The following is a 27,482-nucleotide window of genomic DNA, read 5'->3' as shown; positions in this document are numbered from 1 at the left end:
CGGAAAGAGACCAGAAGCATTGTCTGATCTGTCACCCCATGGCCCTGTGGACTGCACTGGAAAGAGGCCAGAAGCTGATCTGTCACCCCATGGCCCTGTGGACTGCACCGGAAAGAGACCAGAAGCTGATCTGTCACCCCGTGGCCCTGTGGACTGCACTGGAAAGAGACCAGAAGCTGATCTGTCACCCCATGGCCCTGTGGACTGCACTGGAAAGAGACCAGAAGCTGATCTGTCACCCCGTGGCCCTGTGGACTGCACTGGAAAGAGGCCAGAAGCTGATCTGTCACCCCATGGCCCTGTGGACTGCACTGGAAAGAGACCAGAAGCTGATCTGTCACCCCGTGGCTCTGTGGACTGCACCGGAAAGAGACCAGAAGCTGATCTGTCACCCCGTGGCCCTGTGGACTGCACTGGAAAGAGACCAGAAGCTGTCTGATCTGTCACCCCGTGGCCCTGTGGACTGCACTGGAAAGAGACCAGAAGCTGATCTGTCACCCCGTGGCCCTGTGGACTGCACTGGAAAGAGACCAGAAGCTGATCTGTCACCCCATGGCCCTGTGGACTGCACTGGAAAGAGACCAGAAGCTCTCTGATCTGTCACCCCGTGGCCCTGTGGACTGCACTGGAAAGAGGCCAGAAGCTGATCTGTCACCCCGTGGCCCTGTGGACTGCACTGGAAAGAGGCCAGAAGCTGATCTGTCACCCCGTGGCCCTGTGGACTGCACTGGAAAGAGGCCAGAAGCTGATCTGTCACCCCGTGGCCCTGTGGACTGCACTGGAAAGAGGCCAGAAGCTGATCTGTCACCCCATGGCCCTGTGGACTGTACTGGAAAGAGACCAGAAGCTGATCTGTCACCCCGTGGCTCTGTGGACTGCACCGGAAAGAGACCAGAAGCTGATCTGTCACCCCGTGGCCCTGTGGACTGCACTGGAAAGAGACCAGAAGCTGTCTGATCTGTCACCCCGTGGCCCTGTGGACTGCACTGGAAAGAGACCAGAAGCTGATCTGTCACCCCGTGGCCCTGTGGACTGCACTGGAAAGAGACCAGAAGCTGATCTGTCACCCCATGGCCCTGTGGACTGCACTGGAAAGAGGCCAGAAGCTGATCTGTCACCCCGTGGCCCTGTGGACTGCACTGGAAAGAGGCCAGAAGCTGATCTGTCACCCCGTGGCCCTGTGGACTGCACTGGAAAGAGGCCAGAAGCTGATCTGTCACCCCGTGGCTCTGTGGACTGCACCGGAAAGAGACCAGAAGCTGATCTGTCACCCCGTGGCCCTGTGGACTGCACTGGAAAGAGACCAGAAGCTGTCTGATCTGTCACCCCGTGGCCCTGTGGACTGCACTGGAAAGAGGCCAGAAGCTGATCTGTCACCCCGTGGCCCTGTGGACTGCACTGGAAAGAGACCAGAAGCTGATCTGTCACCCCATGGCCCTGTGGACTGCACTGGAAAGAGACCAGAAGCTCTCTGATCTGTCACCCCGTGGCCCTGTGGACTGCACTGGAAAGAGGCCAGAAGCTGATCTGTCACCCCGTGGCCCTGTGGACTGCACTGGAAAGAGACCAGAAGCTGATCTGTCACCCCGTGGCCCTGTAGACTGCACTGGAAAGAGACCAGAAGCTGATCTGTCACCCCGTGGCCCTGTGGACTGCACTGGAAAGAGACCAGAAGCTGATCTGTCACCCATGGCCCTGTGGACTGCACTGGAAAGAGACCAGAAGCTGATCTGGTTTAACCTAAACCAAGATCTGCTGAAATGGTGTCCGAAACAGAACTTAAACCGAGATGTCTAATCCAAGTGGTTCACAAGGTGACGTAGTACTGGAGGCTGAAAGAGAATCAGTGAGAAGGAACTGGGTAGTAACTGGGTTGCACGGCCAGGGACCCTGGATATAGCACATGGTAAGCTCCCGGTGACACCTTGGAATTGGTTAAAGGTATTATTACTATTTTACTATAATCTATCTGTCTCCCATGGCCCCTTGGACTGCACCGTGTCTCTCCCATGTGCTATACCCGAATCAAATCAGTAGTTACTGATGAGCCAATGACAAGGAGTCCTATATGGAACAGTGTTGTTTTCGTCGACTAAAACTATGACAAAAAATGTTCATCCTTTTTCACTGACAAAAACGACATAAAAACTAAATAAAAACTAAGCCATGATGACTAAAACTATGACTAAATATACTGACAATTTTGTCAACAAATAAAAACTAGACTAAAATGTTAGGAAGGGACTAGTGGACAAGAGATCCAGTATAAGTCATGTTACGCTTGGTTGCATGCTGAAAATAGCCGATCTACAAGCTCACAAAGCCTGAGGCACAAATCAGCAGGGGGGGAATACTTTTTACAAAAGGGGGCACTTCATTTTTCAAACCCCCCCTATGTATAACAATTAGTCGCCTATTAACAAAGTGATGCTTGAAAAAGGCTACAAGTATGCAGCAGCACTAACAACAAACAAAGAAATACAAATATGTTGAGCATTATAATGTCTTCTGCATGCATATATTACCTTGTATTTCTATTAACTATTCAATTAATTTGAACATGTATATATTTACAATAATCATGAAGAACTTATAGATTTTACATTTGTAAAACATAAAAATATTGGTACAGTAGGGTAGGGTAAGCCTACTACGGGCCAATCTGGACTGGAGGGGCACAAAATCCAATCTGGGGGGGCAATGCCCCCCTGTAGAGACGGCACTGCCCCCCTCCCGTTTCATCTCGACTGTAAGTGTGAGCTGTGGTAGATATTTTTGACCACAGGGGAAAACAGAAAGTCGAATGGAAGAGGTGAAGTGTTCCTTCAATGTGCCCCAGAGCAAGGAATTCAACTGATAAATTGTCCAAATGAAGCTTTGAACAGATTTATAATCCTCACTGAATCTGCCAGAGGGTGGCTGTCGCTTATTCCTACTGTGTAACATAATCAAATCAACTGTTGCTATCAGCCAAAGCTCTCTGTGAGAATGTGAAAAGATGATGCTTCTCAGGGAACGGCGTCGCGAGCAACAACTTGTTAAACATCCGTCTTCCGTTATCAAACCAACAGTGATTGCTGATGAAAGCTTTAAAGGGGAAAATCAATGAGCATACAACCCTGACGCCTGCAGTCCCAGGGTCACAGATAGACTATTACAGTTTAATTACTTACTGAATCCATCTGGCACTTCTGGGTTCCTTCGCTCTCTCTCGTCATTACCCCCGGGTTCACGGGCAATTTACTGGATGTGACAATTCGCTGAACTTTAGAGATATCCTGTGGAAGAAAAGGGGGAAACAAATTGTGTTGATGATTAGTATAACAGCAGAGACAGCTGTCACTCACAAGCGTAGTTAACCACTTGAACCGTAGCATCCATATAACCGATCGACAATCTCGCAACATGACATGGTGTGAGCTTGTACAGCAGCTAGTTTCACAGAAGACAGTTGATGTGGAGTGGACCAGATTATACATAATATTAATAATTAAAAACATATATATATATCATGGACACTGAGTGGTGCTAATTGTCTCCACCAGGCCGAAGGCATGGGGAGAGAGTATGTTTTGCACTCCGTCCGTGTGTCCGTCCTTCCGTCCATCTGTTACCAGCTAATCTCCGGCACCGTTAACCCGGTCGATGCAAAACTTTGCACACACACTCCCTGGATGCCAACGATGAACCTCTGCCCTGCATTTTCCAGAACGGCCTGTTATAGCGCCACCATGAGGCAGCTTTTCACATTTTTTACCTAAAACTGCACCGATCTGCGTGAAACGTTGCATGCACACTCCCTAGAGGCCAAGGACAAACCTTTGACCTGCTTTTTCCGCATCTGCCTTTTATAGCGCCACCAGGAGGCTGACTTTTGTGAAACACATTTTTTGATATTACTCCTCCAGATTCTGTCCAAAAATCTCACAAATCCTTACACAGTATCTCTATGGTCATGTGCTCAAGTCTGATCTGTCCGATATTTCATATTCCATCCTAATTGTCTATAATTGGCTTTCACAGTTTGCAAGATTGCCCCGTTTTGAACAAAAAGCCTAAAATCATGAACGCAGCATGCAATTTACGTGAAATCTTTCACACATTTTCTTACTACGCTGATGAATATATCCCACTCTTTTCACATTGGCCTGTTATAGCGCCACCAACAGGTTGATTTTTGCAAAACACATCCAATTGCCATCAAAGGCGTATGAAGAAATGGCACCCTTTTCACATTGGCCTATTATAGCGCCACCAGGAGGCCACAACCCGACCTGCCCTGGTGGAGATCTGTGCCCCGAGGGGCACTTTTTCTAGTTTACTCTATAATGACAGTAAAGTTAAGCTTCATCAACAACAGCTGTTACTTGTTACATTACTGTACCACTCAATTGCATGGCTCATTCTAGAAGACTAGAGTTTGTGGATTAACTCTCCCATCTTGTTTAAACATTCAGTGGAAGTAGCAGATCTACAAGCTCACAATCATTGTGTTAACTTGTTAACATGGCTATTTTCAGCAAATACATTTGGAAAAAAAAGAATAAGAAAAAAAGGGGGGGGGGAAACGAAGGGAAAAAAAGAGTAGGCGACCAAGTACAGACCTCTGGAGGACACCAGTCAACAGAGTATATCTGTGCACAAGAACATTGAAACACAAACCTGCTACGAGTCAATTTGGTTTCCTTATTGTGCATTACTTAAGGTATTTTACAAGAAGTCTACACTCTACACAATTAGAGAATGTAGAAGAATTGTTATTTTGATCAACCATAAATCAGCCTGATCAACCATAAATCAGCCCGTTATCTCTTCTATGGTGCCAACATCAATACAGCATGGAAATGTGAAGTTTCTTCAGCTCCTCCATTACCGACATCTCGTTTAGAGTCTTTTCTACTAATTCGGAGTTGAGATTTCTTATCACCTCCTTCACTCATATTTGATTCTCTTGGCGCTGATAGTACTTTTGATAGTACTTAAAGGTCAATTTGATTTGTTTTTCTCAGTTTATCTTCGTTTTATTTTCTCAATTGTTTGGAGCACACGCAGACGTGTGTGACTCTCCAACCGGAAGTTCTCTGTCCCTATGTGTGCGTGCGTGTGTGTGTGTATAGGGAGGGAATTGTTTACAGATGATCGTGGGTAGTATGTTGGGTAGTATGTTTTGCACTCCGTCCGTCCGTCCGTCCGTCCGTCTGTCCGTGTGTGTGTGTGTGTGTGTGTGTGTGTGTGTGTGTGTGTCCGACTGTCCGTCCGTCCGTCTGTTACCAGCTAATCTCCGGCGCCGTTCACCCGGTCGATACCACATTTTGCACGCACACTCCCTGGATGCCAACGATGAACCTCTGCCCCAAATTATCCAGAACGGCCTGTTATAGCGCCACCATGGGGCCGATTTTTGAAAAACACATTATTTGCTATTACTCCTCCAGATTCTGTCCAAAAATCCATCGTTGCACACTGTCTCTATAGTCATGTGTTCAAGACGGATCTGTCCGATATTTCACATTCCATCCTAATAGAGGGTATGCGTGTGACATCATCGTCATACCCGGAAGTTATGCAGGAAGGCCTACTGAGTGGCAAAAACAACTTTCTGGCCTTGACAGCCCATACATCCAAACAGAAAAGTCCTATTTGATTGCATTACATGACTTTAGGGTGGGTCCCGAACCTCAGGACCAAGCATGTACCGAACCGAACGTGCTTGGGTACCGGGTACTCATTACAATAATTACATTTTGGTTCTCTCTATCGGTTCCCACAGACACGCAGTCACATGCCATTTATTTATTTTATTCCCTTTCAATAGACGCGCAGGGAACAGATCTGATCTACAAGCCTACACCGCGTTGCGGGCTTGTGGCTTGCAGAGGCGGGCGGAGCTATCTCTCTGCATGGAGTTAGTTGTCGAGGAGTCTAGAGACGGAGAGACGCGCTGTGCCTGGCACTGAAGCAGAGAAGCTAAAGCTAAAGTTTCTTAAACATAATTTTCAATGGGATGAATGGGCGGAAACTTTGAAGAGAGGGGACAGGAGTCTTGCACCTTGCCTGAGTTGCTTCACTGCATACCGTATGTGCGCTGGCTGCACAGCATTGAAACAACATGACACGAGAGAGGAGAAAGAAAGCGTTGGTGCACCCACTTTGAATGCGCGCCCGTGTTTGCGCGTGTGTGTGTGTGTGTGTGTGTGTGCATGTGTGTGTGTGTGTGTGTGTGTGTGTGAGATCACAGCGTAGGGTCCAGAAGCCCAGTCAGTTTAGAGCTTGCCAGTCTAACTTCAAAGAGAGGTGGCGAAAAAACAAGAAAAACAACAAAAGATAGCCTACATTGGCAGCCCTTGTGTATGACAATTTCTGTTAGTAGCAAACCACAGCATGCAAGCTGCCTTTGTTTTCAATGATCCCCCCATTAGCACGTCGGCAAACCCGTTCTCACCTATCGGCCGGAGATGCACTAATGAACTGATAAATCTCATCAAATGGTGGTCTCTTGTTTGGTGGTCTCTTGTTTGGAGCTTGTAGATCTGTAGATAGTGGTTAATGTATGTTTTCTAATCAAAATTAAAATCGCCAAAGTAACTAGTAACTAAGGTTTTCAAATAATTGTAGTGAAGTAAAAGCAAAAATGTTGGCTCTGAGATGTAAGTAAGTATGTAAGTAAAAGTACTGCAAATTGGAAGTACTCAAGTAAAGTACAAATACCTCAAAATTGTACTTAAGTACAGTACTTAAGTAAAAGTACTTAGTTACTTTCCACCACTGGTTGTGTCCTGCCCTCTGTCTGCACGTCTTCCTCCACTCCACTCCACTCCACTCCACTCCACTCCACTCCACTCCACTCCACTCCACTCCACTCCACTCCAACCCACTGATTTAGTGGCTGACTACCAGAGGGTCTGAGTGGTGTCTGAGTGGTGTCTGAGCGTGAGTGCTTAGACGTCTGCCCATAGTGTCTATACTGACCATCCTCCGACCACACCAGTCTTCTGTTGTTTGCCACTTGCAACCAATTTAGGCCTGATGTCGAAATTTAAAAAATGTCTTCAAAATCCTGACAGTTTTCTGAAAAACCTTATGTTTCTGTATCAGTTGGTGCTCAATATTTCATGTCAAGGACCCCACAAATGTTACTCCCCAGAAGCAAAGATTTGAGTTAAAATGTTCACTCTGTAATAATATATAATCAAACATTTGAGGCACATTTTCACGATTTTTCAAAAATAGCAGATCTACAAGTTGAGCTTGTAGATCTGCTATTAAGAATGTTAATAGCAGAATTAAGAATGACCATGGTGGTTAATATAAATCATTTATGTCTGAACTGGTGTTTACTGTGGTCCGGGAAGAAGAAACTAAGAAGTCCATTATGTTATGGTAGTTGGTGCATTTATAAAGCGCCTTTATCCAAGGCGCTTTACATTCACCCATTCACACACACACACACACACACACATTCACACACACATTCATACACCTTTACATAGATGGTGCATTACATTCACCCACTCACACACACATTCATACACCGTTGCCGGAGGAAACCATGCAAGGCACCAACCAGCACATCAGGAGCAATTAGGGGTTCAGTGTCTTGCTCAATGACACTTCGACACTAACTCTGTGGGAGCCCGGATTCGAACTGGCAACCTTGCGGTTACCATCCAGCCACTCTACCCCTGGCCTGAGCCATCGCCGCCCCCTAGTGGCCACTCTACCCCTGGCCTGAGCCATCGCCGCCCCCTAGTGGCCACTCTACCCCTGGCCTGAGCCATCGCCGCCCCCTAGTGGCCACTCTACCCCTGGCCTGAGCCATCGCCGCCCCATGTTACACCTGGTGACCCCTAGGCTGGACCATAACACCTGTTCACCCCAGCTACTGTATGTGTCAAGGTATCCCTGAGAAAGACATCTATAGTGGTTCCTACACTTTTTCATGTCAAGGACCCCCAAATTGACATTTTTTTAGCCCACGGACCCCCATTTGAAAAGCCCAGGGACCCCCATAAGGGAATATTTTTACGGCTCTAGCAGTGATTCTCAACCCGTTTTATTTCAAGGACCCCCAGTTTGACATGCATTAGTCTACGGACCCCCATTACATTCCATTTATATCTCTGGGACCCCCAATTTATATTGTAAAATCAATGTCAATTTAACTCTGAGAGTGTACAAAATGGAACCAAATGGACACGTTAGGGTCCATTTGGTTCCATTTGTACACTCTCAGAGTTACAGACCCACAAGGGTCCATTTGGTTCCAAACTATAATTTAGCTGGGGACCCCCTGGAACTCCCTCAAGGACCCCTGGGGGTCCCCGGAGCCCACTTTGGGCAGCACTGATCTATAAGATATACAGTAACACCATCATAACCATCATAACCATCATAACCATCATCATAACCATCATAACCATCATAACCATCATAACCATCATCATTCTATAAGATATACAGTAACACCTGAAGAGCTCACCATGCGATCATTCACCATCATCATAACCATCATAACCATCACCATGCGATCAGAACCATCATAACCATCATCATAACCATCATAACCATCATAACCATCATAACCATCATAACCATCAGAACCATCATAACCATCATAACCATCATCATAACCATCATAACCATCATAACCATCACAACCATCATAACCATCATAACCATCATAACCATCACAACCATCACAACCATCATAACCATCATAACCATCATAACCATCATAACCATCACAACCATCATAACCACCATTATCATCATAACCATCATAACCATCATAACCATCATAACCATCATAACCATCATAACCATCACAACCATCATAACCATCATCATAACCATCATCATAACCATCATAACCATCATAACCATCATAACCATCATAACCATCATAACCATCATCATAACCATCATAACCATCATCATAACCATCATCATAACCATCATCATAACCATCATCATAACCATCATAACCATCATCATTCTATAAGATATACAGTAACACCTGAAGAGCTCACCATGCGATCACAACCACCATCATAACCATCATAACCATCATAACCATCACAACCATCATAACCATCATAACCATCACAACCATCATAACCACCATCATAACCATCATAACCATCATAACCATCATAACCATCATAACCATCACAACCACCATCATCATCATAACCATCATAACCATCATAACCATCATAACCATCACAACCATCATAACCATCACAACCATCATAACCATCATCACAACCATCATAACCATCACAACCATCATAACCATCATAACCATCATAACCATCACAACCATCATAACCATCATAACCATCACAACCATCATAACCATCATAACCATCATAACCATCATAACCATCATAACCATCATCATAACCATCATCATAACCATCATAACCATCATAACCATCATAACCATCATAACCATCATCATAACCATCATCATAACCATCATCATAACCATCATAACCATCATAACCATCATAACCATCATCATAACCATCATAACCATCATAACCATCATAACCATCATAACCATCATCATAACCATCATAACCATCATAACCATCATCATAACCATCATAACCATCATCATAACCATCATCATAACCATCATAACCATCATAACCATCATCATAACCATCATAACCATCATAACCATCATCATAACCATCATCATAACCATCATAACCATCATAACCATCATAACCATCATAACCATCATAACCATCATCATAACCATCATCATAACCATCATAACCATCATAACCATCATCATAACCATCATCATAACCATCATAACCATCATAACCATCATAACCATCATAACCATCATCATAACCATCATAACCATCATAACCATCATAACCATCATCATTCTATAAGATATACAGTAACACCTGAAGAGCTCACCATGCGATCATAACCATCATAACCATCATCATAACCATCATAACCATCATAACCATCATCATAACCATCATCATAACCATCATAACCATCATAACCATCATCATAACCATCATCATAACCATCATCATAACCATCATAACCATCATAACCATCACAACCATCATAACCATCATAACCATCATAACCATCATCATTCTATAAGATATACAGTAACACCTGAAGAGCTCACCATGCGATCATAACCATCACCATGCGATCATAACCATCATAACCATCATAACCATCATCATAACCATCATCATAACCATCATAACCATCATAACCATCACAACCATCATAACCATCATAACCATCATAACCATCATCATTCTATAAGATATACAGTAACACCTGAAGAGCTCACCATGCGATCACAACCACCATCATAACCATCATAACCATCATAACCATCACAACCATCATAACCATCATAACCATCATAACCATCACAACCATCATAACCACCATCATAACCATCATAACCATCATAACCATCATAACCATCATAACCATCACAACCACCATCATCATCATAACCATCATAACCATCATAACCATCATAACCATCACAACCATCATAACCATCATAACCATCACAACCATCATAACCATCATCACAACCATCATAACCATCACAACCATCATAACCATCATAACCATCATAACCATCACAACCATCATAACCATCATAACCATCATAACCATCATAACCATCATAACCATCATCATAACCATCATCATAACCATCATAACCATCATAACCATCATAACCATCATCATAACCATCATCATAACCATCATCATAACCATCATAACCATCATAACCATCATAACCATCATAACCATCATCATAACCATCATAACCATCATAACCATCATCATAACCATCATAACCATCATAACCATCATCATAACCATCATAACCATCATCATAACCATCATCATAACCATCATAACCATCATAACCATCATCATAACCATCATAACCATCATAACCATCATCATAACCATCATCATAACCATCATAACCATCATAACCATCATCATAACCATCATCATAACCATCATAACCATCATAACCATCATCATAACCATCATCATAACCATCATAACCATCATAACCATCATAACCATCATAACCATCATCATAACCATCATAACCATCATAACCATCATAACCATCATCATTCTATAAGATATACAGTAACACCTGAAGAGCTCACCATGCGATCATTCACCATCATCATAACCATCATAACCATCACCATGCGATCAGAACCATCATAACCATCATCATAACCATCATAACCATCATAACCATCATAACCATCATAACCATCAGAACCATCATAACCATCATAACCATCATCATAACCATCATAACCATCATAACCATCACAACCATCATAACCATCATAACCATCATAACCATCACAACCATCACAACCATCATAACCATCATAACCATCATAACCATCATAACCATCACAACCATCATAACCACCATTATCATCATAACCATCATAACCATCATAACCATCATAACCATCATAACCATCACAACCATCATAACCATCATCATAACCATCATCATAACCATCATAACCATCATAACCATCATAACCATCATAACCATCATAACCATCATCATAACCATCATCATAACCATCATCATAACCATCATCATAACCATCATAACCATCATCATTCTATAAGATATACAGTAACACCTGAAGAGCTCACCATGCGATCACAACCACCATCATAACCATCATAACCATCATAACCATCACAACCATCATAACCATCATAACCATCACAACCATCATAACCACCATCATAACCATCATAACCATCATAACCATCATAACCATCACAACCACCATCATCATCATAACCATCATAACCATCATAACCATCATAACCATCACAACCATCATAACCATCATAACCATCACAACCATCATAACCATCATCACAACCATCATAACCATCACAACCATCATAACCATCATAACCATCATAACCATCACAACCATCATAACCATCATAACCATCACAACCATCATAACCATCATAACCATCATAACCATCATAACCATCATAACCATCATCATAACCATCATCATAACCATCATAACCATCATAACCATCATAACCATCATCATAACCATCATCATAACCATCATCATAACCATCATCATAACCATCATAACCATCATAACCATCATCATAACCATCATAACCATCATAACCATCATAACCATCATAACCATCATCATAACCATCATAACCATCATAACCATCATCATAACCATCATAACCATCATCATAACCATCATCATAACCATCATAACCATCATAACCATCATCATAACCATCATAACCATCATAACCATCATCATAACCATCATCATAACCATCATAACCATCATAACCATCATAACCATCATAACCATCATAACCATCATCATAACCATCATAACCATCATAACCATCATCATAACCATCATCATAACCATCATAACCATCATAACCATCATAACCATCATAACCATCATCATAACCATCATAACCATCATAACCATCATAACCATCATCATTCTATAAGATATACAGTAACACCTGAAGAGCTCACCATGCGATCATTCACCATCATCATAACCATCATAACCATCACCATGCGATCAGAACCATCATCATAACCATCATAACCATCATAACCATCATAACCATCATAACCATCATAACCATCATAACCATCATCATAACCATCATAACCATCATAACCATCACAACCATCATAACCATCATAACCATCATAACCATCACAACCATCATAACCATCACAACCATCATAACCACCATTATCATCATAACCATCATAACCATCATAACCATCATAACCATCATAACCATCATAACCATCACAACCATCATAACCATCATCATAACCATCATCATAACCATCATAACCATCATAACCATCATAACCATCATAACCATCATCATAACCATCATAACCATCATCATAACCATCATCATAACCATCATCATAACCATCATAACCATCATAACCATCATAACCATCATAACCATCACAACCATCATAACCATCATCATAACCATCATAACCATCATAACCATCATAACCATCATAACCATCATCATAACCATCATAACCATCATCATAACCATCATCATAACCATCATCATAACCATCATCATAACCATCATAACCATCATCATTCTATAAGATATACAGTAACACCTGAAGAGCTCACCATGCGATCACAACCACCATCATAACCATCATAACCATCATAACCATCACAACCATCATAACCATCATAACCATCACAACCATCATAACCACCATCATAACCATCATAACCATCATAACCATCATAACCATCATAACCATCACAACCACCATCATCATCATAACCATCATAACCATCATAACCATCATAACCATCACAACCATCATAACCATCATAACCATCACAACCATCATAACCATCATCACAACCATCATAACCATCACAACCATCATAACCATCATAACCATCATAACCATCACAACCATCATAACCATCATAACCATCACAACCATCATAACCATCATAACCATCATAACCATCATAACCATCATCATAACCATCATCATAACCATCATAACCATCATAACCATCATAACCATCATCATAACCATCATCATAACCATCATCATAACCATCATCATAACCATCATCATAACCATCATAACCATCATAACCATCATCATAACCATCATAACCATCATAACCATCATAACCATCATAACCATCATCATAACCATCATAACCATCATAACCATCATCATAACCATCATAACCATCATCATAACCATCATCATAACCATCATAACCATCATAACCATCATCATAACCATCATAACCATCATAACCATCATCATAACCATCATCATAACCATCATAACCATCATAACCATCATAACCATCATAACCATCATCATAACCATCATCATAACCATCATAACCATCATAACCATCATCATAACCATCATCATAACCATCATAACCATCATAACCATCATAACCATCATAACCATCATCATAACCATCATAACCATCATAACCATCATAACCATCATCATTCTATAAGATATACAGTAACACCTGAAGAGCTCACCATGCGATCATTCACCATCATCATAACCATCATAACCATCACCATGCGATCAGAACCATCATCATAACCATCATAACCATCATAACCATCATAACCATCATAACCATCATAACCATCATCATAACCATCAAAACCATCATAACCATCATAACCATCATAACCATCATAACCATCATAACCATCATCATAACCATCATAACCATCATAACCATCATAACCATCAGAACCATCATCATAACCATCAAAACCATCATAACCATCATAACCATCATAACCATCATAACCATCATCATAACCATCATAACCATCATAACCATCATAACCATCACAACCATCATAACCATCATAACCATCATAACCATCACAACCATCACAACCATCATAACCATCATAACCATCATAACATCATAACCATCATAACCATCACAACCATCATAACCACCATTATCATCATAACCATCATAACCATCATAACCATCATAACCATCATAACCATCACAACCATCATAACCATCATCATAACCATCATCATAACCATCATAACCATCATAACCATCATAACCATCATAACCATCATAACCATCATCATAACCATCATAACCATCATCATAACCATCATCATAACCATCATCATAACCATCATAACCATCATAACCATCATAACCATCATAACCATCATCATAACCATCATCATAACCATCATAACCATCATAACCATCATCATAACCATCATCATAACCATCATAACCATCATAACCATCATAACCATCATAACCATCATCATAACCATCATAACCATCATAACCATCATAACCATCATAACCATCATCATTCTATAAGATATACAGTAACACCTGAAGAGCTCACCATGCGATCATTCACCATCATCATAACCATCATAACCATCACCATGCGATCAGAACCATCATCATAACCATCACAACCATCATCTATAAGATATACAGTATACATACAGTAACACCTGAAGAGCTCACCATGCGATCACAACCATCACAACCATCACAACCATCATAACCATCATAACCATCATAACCATCATAACCATCATAACCATCACAACCATCATAACCATCATAACCATCATCATTCAGAGAGCTCACCATGCGATCATAACCATCATAACCATCATAACCATCATAACCATCATCATTCTATAAGATATACAGTAACACCTGAAGAGCTCACCATGCGATCATAACCATCACAACCATCATAACCATCATAACCATCATAACCATCATCATAACCATCATAACCATCATCATTCTATAAGATATACAGTAACACCTGAAGAGCTCACCATGCGATCATAACCATCATAACCATCATAACCATCATAACCATCACAACCATCACAACCATCACAACCATCATAACCATCATAACCATCATAACCATCACAACCATCATAACCATCATAACCATCATAACCATCACCATGCCATCATAACCATCATAACCATCATAACCATCATAACCATCATCATAACCATCATCATAACCATCATCATAACCATCATCATAACCATCATAACCATCATAACCATCATCATAACCATCATAACCATCATCATAACCATCATCATAACCATCATCATAACCATCATAACCATCATCATAACCATCATCATAACCATCATCATAACCATCATCATAACCATCATAACCATCATCATAACCATCATAACCATCATAACCATCATAACCATCATCATAACCATCATCATAACCATCATCATTCTATAAGATATACAGTAACACCTGAAGAGCTCACCATGCGATCATAACCATCATCATAACCATCATCATAACCATCATAACCATCATCATAACCATCATCATAACCATCATAACCATCATAACCATCATCATTCAGATATACAGTATACACAGATATACAGTATACACCTGAAGAGCTCACCATGCGATCATAACCATCATCATTCAGTGAAGCTGAAACTGAATCCCCCCCCATGGGACAAACATTCCCTTTCCCACAATTCACATATTCATCATTTATTCATTATTATTTAAGGAAATTCAGACATCCTCTCAGTTTTCCCCCATCATTCCAAGTACAGTAATAAAGGTCACACATGTAGAACTGAGTGACAAGACCATAACATAACACCACCCTTAACATTAGGAAGACATTTAGTTATGTAAGATGACCATAACATAAGACCACCCTTAACATTAGGAAGACATTTAGTTATGTAAGATGACCATAACATAAGACCACCCTTAACATTAGGAAGACATTTAGTTATGTAAGATGACCATAACATAACACCACCCTTAACATTAGGAAGACATTTAGTTATGTAAGATGACCATAACATAAGACCATAACATAACACCACCCTTAACATTAGGAAGACATTTAGTTGAAACCAATCTGCTCATGGGAAAGCAGCATTTAACTATTATGCACCACAAACTTGGAATAATATTCCAGGTTACATTAGGAAACCCCCAACCATCGCTGTTTTTAAGTCTAATTTAAAAACATACTTATTTAACATTGCCTATCCTAATGATGTTTAATACCAGCTAGGTCTTGCCTGGGCTTTTAATCAAAGGTGGGAGTATTTGTTCTAATTTATATGCCAATTATGTAATGTTATCTTACAGTATTTAATTGTCTATTGTAATCTTTGTTTATTTTTTAAGTGCACTGTTGCACTCTGTATTTGTTTTTATTTCTGTAAAGCACTTTGAATTGCCTCGTGTATGAAAGGTGCTATATAAATAAAATGGCCTTGCCTTAGTTATGTAAGATGCCATACATAGGCTACAGTTACAGTGTGCTACTTGGTATGAGATGAAGGCTGCAGTGAGGACTTTTAAAATGTGATAACCAGTAAACTGCAACAGTACAGTACTGACCATCGCTAAGGCACTGCAGCCCATCATGCTATAATCTATCAAACCTCAGAACACCAAACACAGTGAGGCCATTTATTGATTTCATGCCATCTATCTGCCAGTCACACTGCAATGATATTTCTTCCCAAATGAGTTATTTTGGCGCTTCAAGTTATGTCTGAGAACACTGGCACAGGTCACTTTAGAGCATGTATTTGTACTTTTGATGTTTCAATGTTTACATTGCATCTGAAGACCTATAACGTCTAATGAAATGAAATGAAATGATTACTATATTTACCCAGGGTATCTGGGCTAAGCTCAAGAACTTGTTTCCAGCCAGGCCCTGCTCATAGAACACATTTCATCGTAGTGGTTCAATGCCATTTTCAAGGGCACTTCAGCGGTGGTAATTTTAACGTGTCGGACCGCTGATTCGAACTGGCGACCTTCCGGTATCAAGACCGCTCCGCAATCCGTTCGGCCACCGCTGCCACCAACTACTACTTTAATCACAACATGTCATTGTGATTCGTGGATACATGATCTTCAGAAAACACTGTGACACTGTAGCCCTAACCTAGCATTTCTACTCTGGGCATGTCAGAATAGAACATTCAGTAAATAATCTACAAACTCACACCGTTGTGAGCATGTAGATTGAGCCCTGGGAGAGTTTGGTCAACACATTTTATTTAAGAGGTGATAAGAGGTGGTCCATCAGTGTTGGACAGTATCTTATTAATAAGTAATATATGAATGTAATATTATTATACTTCCCCTAATGATGGTAATGGAATTATATTGCAGTTACTAATCCGAGTAACTGCAATTTTTCCCTCACACATGTACACAGAAACAACTAGAAAAAGTGCCCTTCTGGGCACAGGTCTCCACCAGGAGGATGTTTTGTGTGTGTGTGTGTGTGTGTGTGTGTGTGTGTGTGTGTGTGTGTGTGTGTGTGTGTGTGTGTGTGTGTGTGTGTGTGTGTGTGTGTGTGTGTGTGTGTGTGTGTGTGTGTGTGTGTAACCAACATTTGAAGTGAACTGACCTCCTGACCTCTGTCTAGTTGAGTAAGTAGCATTATTTTGTATTTTAGCAAGCTGCTAGTGGTGGTACTCTAAGTGCTTTTCTATTAGTATTATATTATTAGCTTGTGTGGTAGTCTGTAGTTTATAGTTGTATTGTTTGTGTTCAAGCAGTAGGCTAGTGGCACTTTGGAGTAGTGTAATTAGTTTCACCCTGTAATAGGCCACTTGATAAGTAGTATAGCCCACTTGATTGCCTTGTGAAGTGTGAAGTGTGTGGTTTAGCCAGCACTCCTGGCAGACGATTAGCAATCAGTTGAAGTGGCCTTATACCACCAGCTGAAAGCGTCAGCTTTTAAGCGGCGTCCAGCAAACGAAGGCCAGGCGAACAAAGGCGACAGGCGACTTTGTCAAAGTCCGACTTACTTCGTCACTGAACGATAAGCTGTATCATTGATTAGTGACATATATAGTAGTGTGCTAGATATAGTAGTGTATTGTAGTATATGTTTAGTGATCTACAATGTGTTTTCTTCCTATTCCTGTCCTCTCTTCTTCCTGGCGGTCGCACAAACACTGGGTTACACCCAGATGTCGCGACACAACTAATCTCATCTATCCTACTCTTTCAACTCACGTCGAGCAAGTGGTAACGGGAGGGCTTTGGAATTGCCACTCGGCTGTGGTGGAAGGCAAATCTGCTTTCATCTCAGCCTACGCATCCTTGCTCTCCCTTAACTTCCTTGCTCTGACTGAGACCTGGATCAGACCAGAAAACACTGCTACGCCCGCGGCTCTGTCTGATGTGTACTCTTTCTCTCACACTCCCAGAGCCGTGCGGACAGGTGGTGGGGCTGGTCTGCTAATTTCCAGAAAATGGAAATACTCTCCGGTTTCACTGTCACAATTCTCTCCTACCTCATTTGAATTTCATGTGGTCACTGTTTCTCATCCAGTCAGGCTCACCATTGCAGTTGTTTATCGCCCACCGGGCCCTGCTGGTGGCTTCCTGGAGGAGCTGGACCATCTAGTCTCCCACTTCCCTGTCGATGGCTCTGGATTCATCCTTCTGGGTGACTTCAACCTCCCGACTGAGAAGCAGCTAGACCCACTACTTTCGTTTCTCGCCGCCTTTGACCTAGTTATTTCCCCATCTCCTCCTACCCATGAGGCGGGCAACCAACTGGACCTGATCTTCACCAGAGGCTGCTCTATTGCTAACCTGTCTGTCACTCCTCTTTCCAGTGAAAAGGGTAAGAAACTCTCTGATCACTACTTCATGTCCTACTCTCTCTCTCTCTCCTCTCCCCCCTCACAGCCCCTCCCTACCCACATGATTTCCTCACGTCACAATCTTCGCTCACTTTCCTCCACTGATCTTTCCTCTTCTGTTCTCTCTGCTCTCCCTGCCCCTGAATCCTTTGCTCTTCTATCCCCTGATACCGCCACAGATCTTCTTTTCTCTACTCTATCCTCTTCTCTCGACCATCTCTGTCCCCTCACCACCAGGCCTGCACGCCAAACTCCACCTGCCCCCTGGTTGTCGGACTCAGTGCGGACTGAGAGACGGAGCCTGAGAGCGGCTGAGCGCAAATGGAGAAATGGCAACCTCCCGGAGGACCTTCTCACCTTCCAATCTCTCATTTCTACTTTTTCCTCCTCTCTATCAGCTGCTAAAGCTGCTTTTTTCTGCACTAAAATTCAGGCTTCTGCTTCCAACCCTAAAAAACTTTTTGAAACTTTCTCCTCTCTCCTACAACCACCACCCCCTCCTCCCTGACGATTTCGCCAACTTCTTTGACAAGAAGGTGAACGATATCCGATCCTCCTTCCCTCCTCCCCCGGCTGGTGCCCTGCGCACTACCCACACCCGTCTGCCTGCCACCCCCCCCCTCTCTACCTTCATCTACTCCTCTTCCCCCCCCCATCCCCTCTCTATCCCACTTCTCTCCCCTCTCCCCTAACGAGGTCCTTCTCCTTGTTACCTCTAGTCGCCCCACCTCATGCTCTCTGGACCCGGTCCCATCCACTCTGTTGCAGTCTATTGCACCTGAACTTCTTCCCTTCTTAACCCACCTTATTAACACCTCTCTGACATCTGGCTACTTTCCCTCTACTTTCAAGACTGCCAGAGTCACCCCCCTCCTGAAGAAACCGACACTTGACCCCTCTGAGATCAAGAACTACAGACCGGTTTCCCTTCTATCCTTCCTATCTAAAACTCTCGAACGTGCTGTCTTTAAACAACTGTCCTCCTATCTCCACCAGAACAATCTCCTGGACTCCAACCAGTCTGGGTTCAAAGTGGGTCACTCGACAGAGACTGCCCTGCTGGCAGTGACGGAGTCGCTCCATGCCGCTAGAGCGAACTCTCTCTCCTCCGTCCTGATACTCCTGGACCTGTCTGCAGCGTTCGACACGGTGAACCATCTGATCCTCCTCTCCACCCTCGAGGGGATGGGTGTCTCAGGCTCTGCACTCTCCCTGTTTGCATCCTACCTGACGGGTCGCTCCTACCAGGTGATGCTGAGAGGGTCTGTGTCAGAACCACACAGGCTCACAACTGGGGTTCCCCAAGGCTCGGTTCTGGGTCCTCTTCTTTTCTCTCTCTACACTACATCTCTGGGTGCTGTCATCCACTCCCATGGCTTTTCCTACCACTGCTATGCCGATGACACCCAGCTGATCCTCTCATTCCCCCCCTCTGATACCCAAGTGGAGGCACGCATTGCTGCTTGTCTGGCTGACATCTCGGCGTGGATGTCGACAAACCACCTGAAGCTCAACCTGGACAAGACCGAGCTGATGTTCCTCCCGGGGAAGGGCTGTCCGCACCGAGACATGGCCATCACCATTGATAATGCTGTGGTGACCTCAACTCGGACTGCGAAAAATCTGGGTGTGACCCTGGACGATCAACTGACGTTCTCGGCAAACATCGCATCAGTGACAAGGTCCTGCAGATTCCTCCTCTACAACATCAGGAGGATTCGCCCCTTCCTCACGGAGAAGGCAGCCCAGGTGCTCATCCAGGCTCTCGTCATCTCCCGCCTGGACTACTGCAACTCCCTCCTTGCTGGTGCTCCGGCATCTGCCATCAGACCTCTGGAGCTTGTTCAGAAAGCCGCGGCTCGTCTGGTGTTCAACCGCCCCAAGTTCTCCCACACAACCATCCTTCTCCGTTCTCTACACTGGCTCCCCGTAGCGGCTCGCATCCAGTTCAAAACCCTGGTGTTAGCCTATAGGGCAGTGAAAGGAACAGCTCCTTCCTACCTCCGGGCTATGGTCGATGCCTACACCCCTGCCCGACCACTTCGGTCTGCCACCTCGGGGCGACTGATTGCCTCGTCACTCAAGGGTCCTTCTGGCCGATCCACACGGTCACGACTCTTTTCTGTTCTGGCCCCACAGTGGTGGAATGAACTTCCCACTGATGTTAGGACAGCAGAGTCACTGCCCATATTTCGCCGCAGGTTGAAAACCCACCTCTTCAGGAAACACTACCCTTCCTCTCTGCCTGACCTACTTGTTGTTAACTAGTTGTACGAACGCTTGTTTTCTATTGTTGTATTGTTTATTGGATCTTGTTTAGTCGATACACTTAATTGTTTTAGCTCATGCTCATTTGATTTAGCTATTTTGTCTCATCTGTTTAAGGAAATAGGTAGCTGATATATTGCACTTTTACCTTAGCACTAGGTATACTCTTGGTTGCTTGTTTTTGCAGAAAATGCACTAAAGACTTCTGGTGATTAGTAGTTTTTGTTTCCTACCTATGTTGAATACACTTATTGTAAGTCGCTTTGGATAAAAGCGTCTGCTAAATGACTGTAATGTAATGTAATGTAATGTAATGTAATGTAATGTAATGTGTGTGACGCGGCTTGGCCTGTTGTAGCGCCACCATGAGGCTGATTTGACAAGTGGCATTTCTTCCTCAGCCTAGTGGGAATATGCATGCACAGTTTCACCGCAATCGGACACTGCGTTGAGTAATTGTGGCAATTTGTATAAAACGGGTACAAAGCGGGCTACTCCTGAAAGGTTTAGAAGCCAATCGTAGGCAATGAAGGTGGATTATGAGAAATCAAACAAACGCGTCTTGATCACATGGCTATGGAGAGCATGTGTACCGATTTGCGTGAAATTTGGATAAAATCTGAAGGAGTAATATTAGAAAATGAGTTTTACATATGTCGGCCTCCTGGTGGCGCTATAAAGAGCAGATGTGAAAAATTCACACTCCCTGCACCCACACTCCCTGTACCCACACACTCCCTGCACCCACACACTCTGCACCCACACACTACCTGCACCCACACACTCCCTGCACCCACACACTCCCTGCACCCACACACTCTGCACCCACACACTCCCTGCACCCACACACTCCCTGCACCCACACACTCCCTGCACCCACACACACTGCACCCACACACTCCCTGCACCCACACACTCTGCACCCACACACTCCCTGCAACCACACACTCCCTGCACCCACACACTCCCTGCACCCACACACTACCTGCAACCACACACTCCCTGCACCCACACACTCCCTGCACCCACACACTCCCTGCACCCACACACACTGCACCCACACACTCCCTGCACCCACACACTCCCTGCACCCACACACTCTGCACCCACACACTCCCTGCACCCACACACTCCCTGCACCCACACACTGGTGGCGCTATAAAGAGCAGATGTGAAAAATTCCAGGCAAATGTTTTTCCTTGGCCTCTAGGGAGTTGGCATACAAAGTTATCCACAGATCCGTGCAGTTAGAGGTAAAAACACTTTTCGGCGAGTTATAGTGCCACCATGAGGCTGAGTTGAAAATGTTCACGTGGCATTTCTTTCTCGGCCTAGTGGGAATGTGCGTGCACAATTTCACGGAAATCACACGATGTGTCCATGATTTGCAGCATTTTGTTTGAAACTGAGCACTCCTGCAAACTTTGGAAGCCAATCTTAGCCAATCAGGATGGAGTCTGAGAAATCTGAAAGACCCGTTTCGTTGAATGGCTGTAGAGAGACTGTGTACCAATTTGCGTGATGTTTGGACAAAATCTGTAGGTGTACTGTCTAAAAACGTGTTTTGCACAAAGCGGCTTCCTGGTGGCGCTGTACAGGCCGTTCTGGAAATTCTGGGGCAGAGGTTCATCGTTGGCATCCAGGGAGTGTGTGTGCAAAATTTGACATCGACCGGGTTAACGTTGCCGGAGATTAGCTGGACACACACACGGACGGGGACACACACGGACGGACACACACACGGACGGAGTGCAAAACATACTCTCTCCCCATGCCTTCGGCCTGGTGGGGACAGTAATGTGCGCAGTGTGGGTGATTGGTGAGTGACTCCTCCTGTGAGGTTGATGTTCCAAGAAAGTGGATTCTATAAGGAGCTGCGGAACAGATTCTACAGTAGAAACGTTGTGGGGGGGGGGGGGGGGGGGGGGTGGAAGTAATACAAAACATAACGGGTAAGGCAACTAATTACTTTTGATACCAGGCAATATAAACTTTTTTTAAAGGAGTGATACGTAAACAATAAACATGAACTTATTAGCCTACTTTGCCCCAACAGCAGGTTGTGTGTGGCTGCAGAGAGTGTGTGGGTGCAGAGTGTGTGGCTGCAGAGAGTGTGTGGGTGCAGGGAGTGTGTGGGTGCAGGGAGTGTGTGGCTGCAGAGAGTGTGTGGGTGCAGAGTGTGTGGCTGCAGGGAGTGTGTGGGTGCAGAGAGTGTGTGGGTGCAGAGAGTGTGTGGGTGCAGGGAGTGTGTGGGTGCAGGGAGTGTGTGGGTGCAGGGAGTGTGTGGGTGCAGGGAGTGTGTGGGTGCAGGGAGTGTGTGGGTGCAGAGTGTGTGGGTGCAGGGAGTGTGTGGGTGCAGGGAGTGTGTGGGTGCAGAGTGTGTGGGTGCAGGGAGTGTGTGGGTGCAGGGAGTGTGTGGGTGCAGGGAGTGTGTGGGTGCAGGGAGTGTGTGGGTGCAGAGTGTGTGGGTGCAGGGAGTGTGTGGGTGCAGAGTGTGTGGGTGCAGGGAGTGTGTGGGTGCAGGGAGTGTGTGGGTGCAGAGTGTGTGGGTGCAGGGAGTGTGTGGGTGCAGAGTGTGTGTGGGTGCAGGGAGTGTGTGGGTGCAGGGAGTGTGTGGGTGCAGGGAGTGTGTGGGTGCAGGGAGTGTGTGGGTGCAGGGAGTGTGTGGGTGCAGGGAGTGTGTGGGTGCAGAGTGTGTGGGTGCAGGGAGTGTGTGGGTGCAGAGTGTGTGTGGGTGCAGGGAGTGTGTGGGTGCAGAGAGTGTGTGGGTGCAGAGTGTGTGGCTGCAGAGAGTGTGTGGGTGCAGGGAGTGTGTGGGTGCAGGGAGTGTGTGGGTGCAGGGAGTGTGTGGGTGCAGGGAGTGTGTGGGTGCAGGGAGTGTGTGGCTGCAGAGAGTGTGTGGGTGCAGGGAGTGTGTGGCTGCAGAGAGTGTGTGGGTGCAGAGAGTGTGTGGGTGCAGAGAGTGTGTGGGTGCAGGGAGTGTGTGGGTGCAGGGAGTGTGTGGGTGCAGGGGAAAGCCTCCATACACAGATGACATTGTTCACTGGTCCATTTATGCAGGAGCTGTACTGTGTACATCACTGTTTCTTGGTCCATGTCAACCACAAGTCTCCTTGTACTGTAGAGTCATTCTCACTGTTAACAGCAGGTAACCATACAGAACATATTATAATAAAAAAATGTTCCTCTGCCATTGCAATCACAAAAAAACTATAGTCTAGTTTTTCCTTAACTGGGTCAAAAGCTTCCTCTTGAGAATGCAAGGAAAGATGGTTGAATATGAACAGAGGCCATCTTAACCACCCTGTCACCCTGCATTTTGATTCTGTTTCATTGTTATGCAGGTTCAGTGGAATTGGTTTTACTCAGTGGAAGTAAAGTACCCCCATTCTGGACGAACATACCATGAATTATTTCTTAACGTTTGACGGCATCCATCAGAAGCAGCAGAATTGCACAGTACATCTGGCAGAGGCAGGGATGTGTTTGAAAATGCCTTCCCTGTCTCCCTGAGGTCTGCACTCTGGCTGTCACAGAGTGGACAGATTAAAACAGATGACTAGCATTCGAGTTGTTCAGATTTACAGTCCAAAAAAGAGAGATATTTTCCCTGCATGTATGAGGATAGATAGATAGATAGATAGATAGATAGATAGATAGATAGATAGATAGATAGATAGATAGATAGATAGATAGATAGATAGATAGATAGATAGATAGATAGATAGATCAATTATGAAAATATAATGCACATTTCTTGCTAGAAATCAAAATGCAATGCTGAAAGGGAGGAACAAAAAGGATGTCAGCCTTTTCCCCCCGCCGGGATAATCTTGACAGTCTCTTGACAGGCAATCTGTCTGATAACAGGCAGATTGGGACCAATTAGCTTTTTTCCCAGTTGCAAATAATCGCTGTCGGGCAGAAGCCTTGTATCTGCATATTCTTTTATATATTTCTTAACAAATGTAACCTTAATACAAATATTGTCGGTACATCTGTTAAGACAGCAGGCAGACACCAGCTGAAATATAATGTTGTGTTTCATAATTCAAGCTGTCATTCTTGTAGCTGTCAAGAAACCTTGCATCTGCATATTTTGATAGTTGTATCTCAAGTTTCAATCTTAACAGTTTGACGGCCGCTAATTGTTTAATCCAGGGTTCCACCGCGCGTAAAACGCTATACCCGACATTTGTTTAATGCGTTTAATTCGCCGTTTTAAAATAATTAAAAAGACACAGCGGATTTATCCGGGACCTGGTGACGAGGCCGTCAGGTTATGATGACGAAACCGGAAATCAAGTCAACCTCTGGGCTGCTAGGGCTTCTGGGAAATTGAGCCCAATGCAAGTGGACGGGCCGTTTGTTTAGACTACAACTTGCTTCGTTTCATTGTAATGGCCGCTGGTGCTTCTGATCATAACATGCCGACGGACCATTTTTCCGGATTTTCGTCGTTGAAAGCTGCAAATACTTCAGCGTATGCTCTAAAGGTAATAAAACAATCTCGGCAGCGTAGAATATTTGATTAAATAGCGGGTAAAGCGTTTAATGGATATGTATAATGTGCGTGCAAATACAGGGAGAGCCATGGCACCGAGAAGAGTTTAAATCATAATATATTAACCCTATCTATGAGAAGAGTTTAGATCATATTATATTAACCCTATCTATGAGCATGACGAGTTTAAATCATATTATGTTAACCCTATCTATGAGCATGAAGAGTTTAAATCATATTATGTTAACCCTATCTATGAGAAGAGTTTAGATCATATTATATTAACCCTATCTATGAGCATGACGAGTTTAAATCATATTATGTTAACCCTATCTATGAGCATGAAGAGTTTAAATCATATTATATTAACCCTATCTATGAGCATGACGAGTTTAAATCATATTATGTTAACCCTATCTATGAGCATGACGAGTTTAAATCATATTATGTTAACCCTATCTATGAGCATGACGAGTTTAAATCATATTATGTTAACCCTATCTATGAGAAGAGTTTAAATCATATTATATTAACCCTATCTATGAGCATGACGAGTTTAAATCATATTATGTTAACCCTATCTATGAGCATGAAGAGTTTAAATCATATTATGTTAACCCTATCTATGAGCATGACGAGTTTAAATCATATTATATTAACCCTATCTATGAGCATGAAGAGTTTAAATCATATTATGTTAACCCTATCTATGAGCATGACGAGTTTAAATCATATTATGTTAACCCTATCTATGAGCATGAAGAGTTTAAATCATATTATGTTAACCCTATCTATGAGCATGACGAGTTTAAATCATATTATGTTAACCCTATCTATGAGCATGACGAGTTTAAATCATATTATGTTAACCCTATCTATGAGCATGAAGAGTTTAAATCATATTAACCCTATCTATGAGCATGAAGAGTTTAAATCATATTATATTAACCCTATCTATGAGCATGACGAGTTTAAATCATATTATATTAACCCTATCTATGAGCATGAAGAGTTTAAATCATATTATATTAACCCTATCTATGAGCATGAAGAGTTTAAATCATATTATGTTAACCCTATCTATGAGCATGAAGAGTTTAAATCATATTATATTAACCCTATCTATGAGCATGAAGAGTTTAAATCATATTATGTTAACCCTATCCATGAGCATGAAGAGTTTAAATCATATTATGTTAACCCTATCCATGAGCATGAAGAGTTTAAATCATATTATGTTAACCCTATCTATGAGCATGAAGAGTTTAAATCATATTATGTTAACCCTATCTATGAGCATGACGAGTTTAAATCATATTATGTTAACCCTATCTATGAGCATGAAG

The 27,482-nt window shown here is 43.2% G+C and overlaps 1 protein-coding gene across 2 annotated transcripts in view; it reads right to left on the bottom strand.

The window, feature by feature from the left end:
• LOC306919899 (leucine zipper protein 2-like) overlaps positions 1-27,482 on the bottom strand; it is a 323,380-nt gene that overhangs the window by 13,563 nt on the left and 282,335 nt on the right. For both annotated transcript variants that reach the window (XM_079496451.1, XM_079496452.1), the window contains exon 11: positions 3,174-3,278. In XM_079496451.1, the coding sequence (XP_079352577.1) occupies positions 3,174-3,278 (105 nt within the window). The remainder of the gene's footprint in view (positions 1-3,173; positions 3,279-27,482) is intronic.

This window comes from Electrona antarctica, assembly GCF_951216825.1.
Source record: "Electrona antarctica genome assembly, chromosome: 3".
NCBI lineage: Eukaryota > Metazoa > Chordata > Actinopteri > Myctophiformes > Myctophidae > Electrona > Electrona antarctica.
Note: the sequence above shows the minus strand (reverse complement) of the source record. Positions and strands in the feature narration are given on the sequence as shown.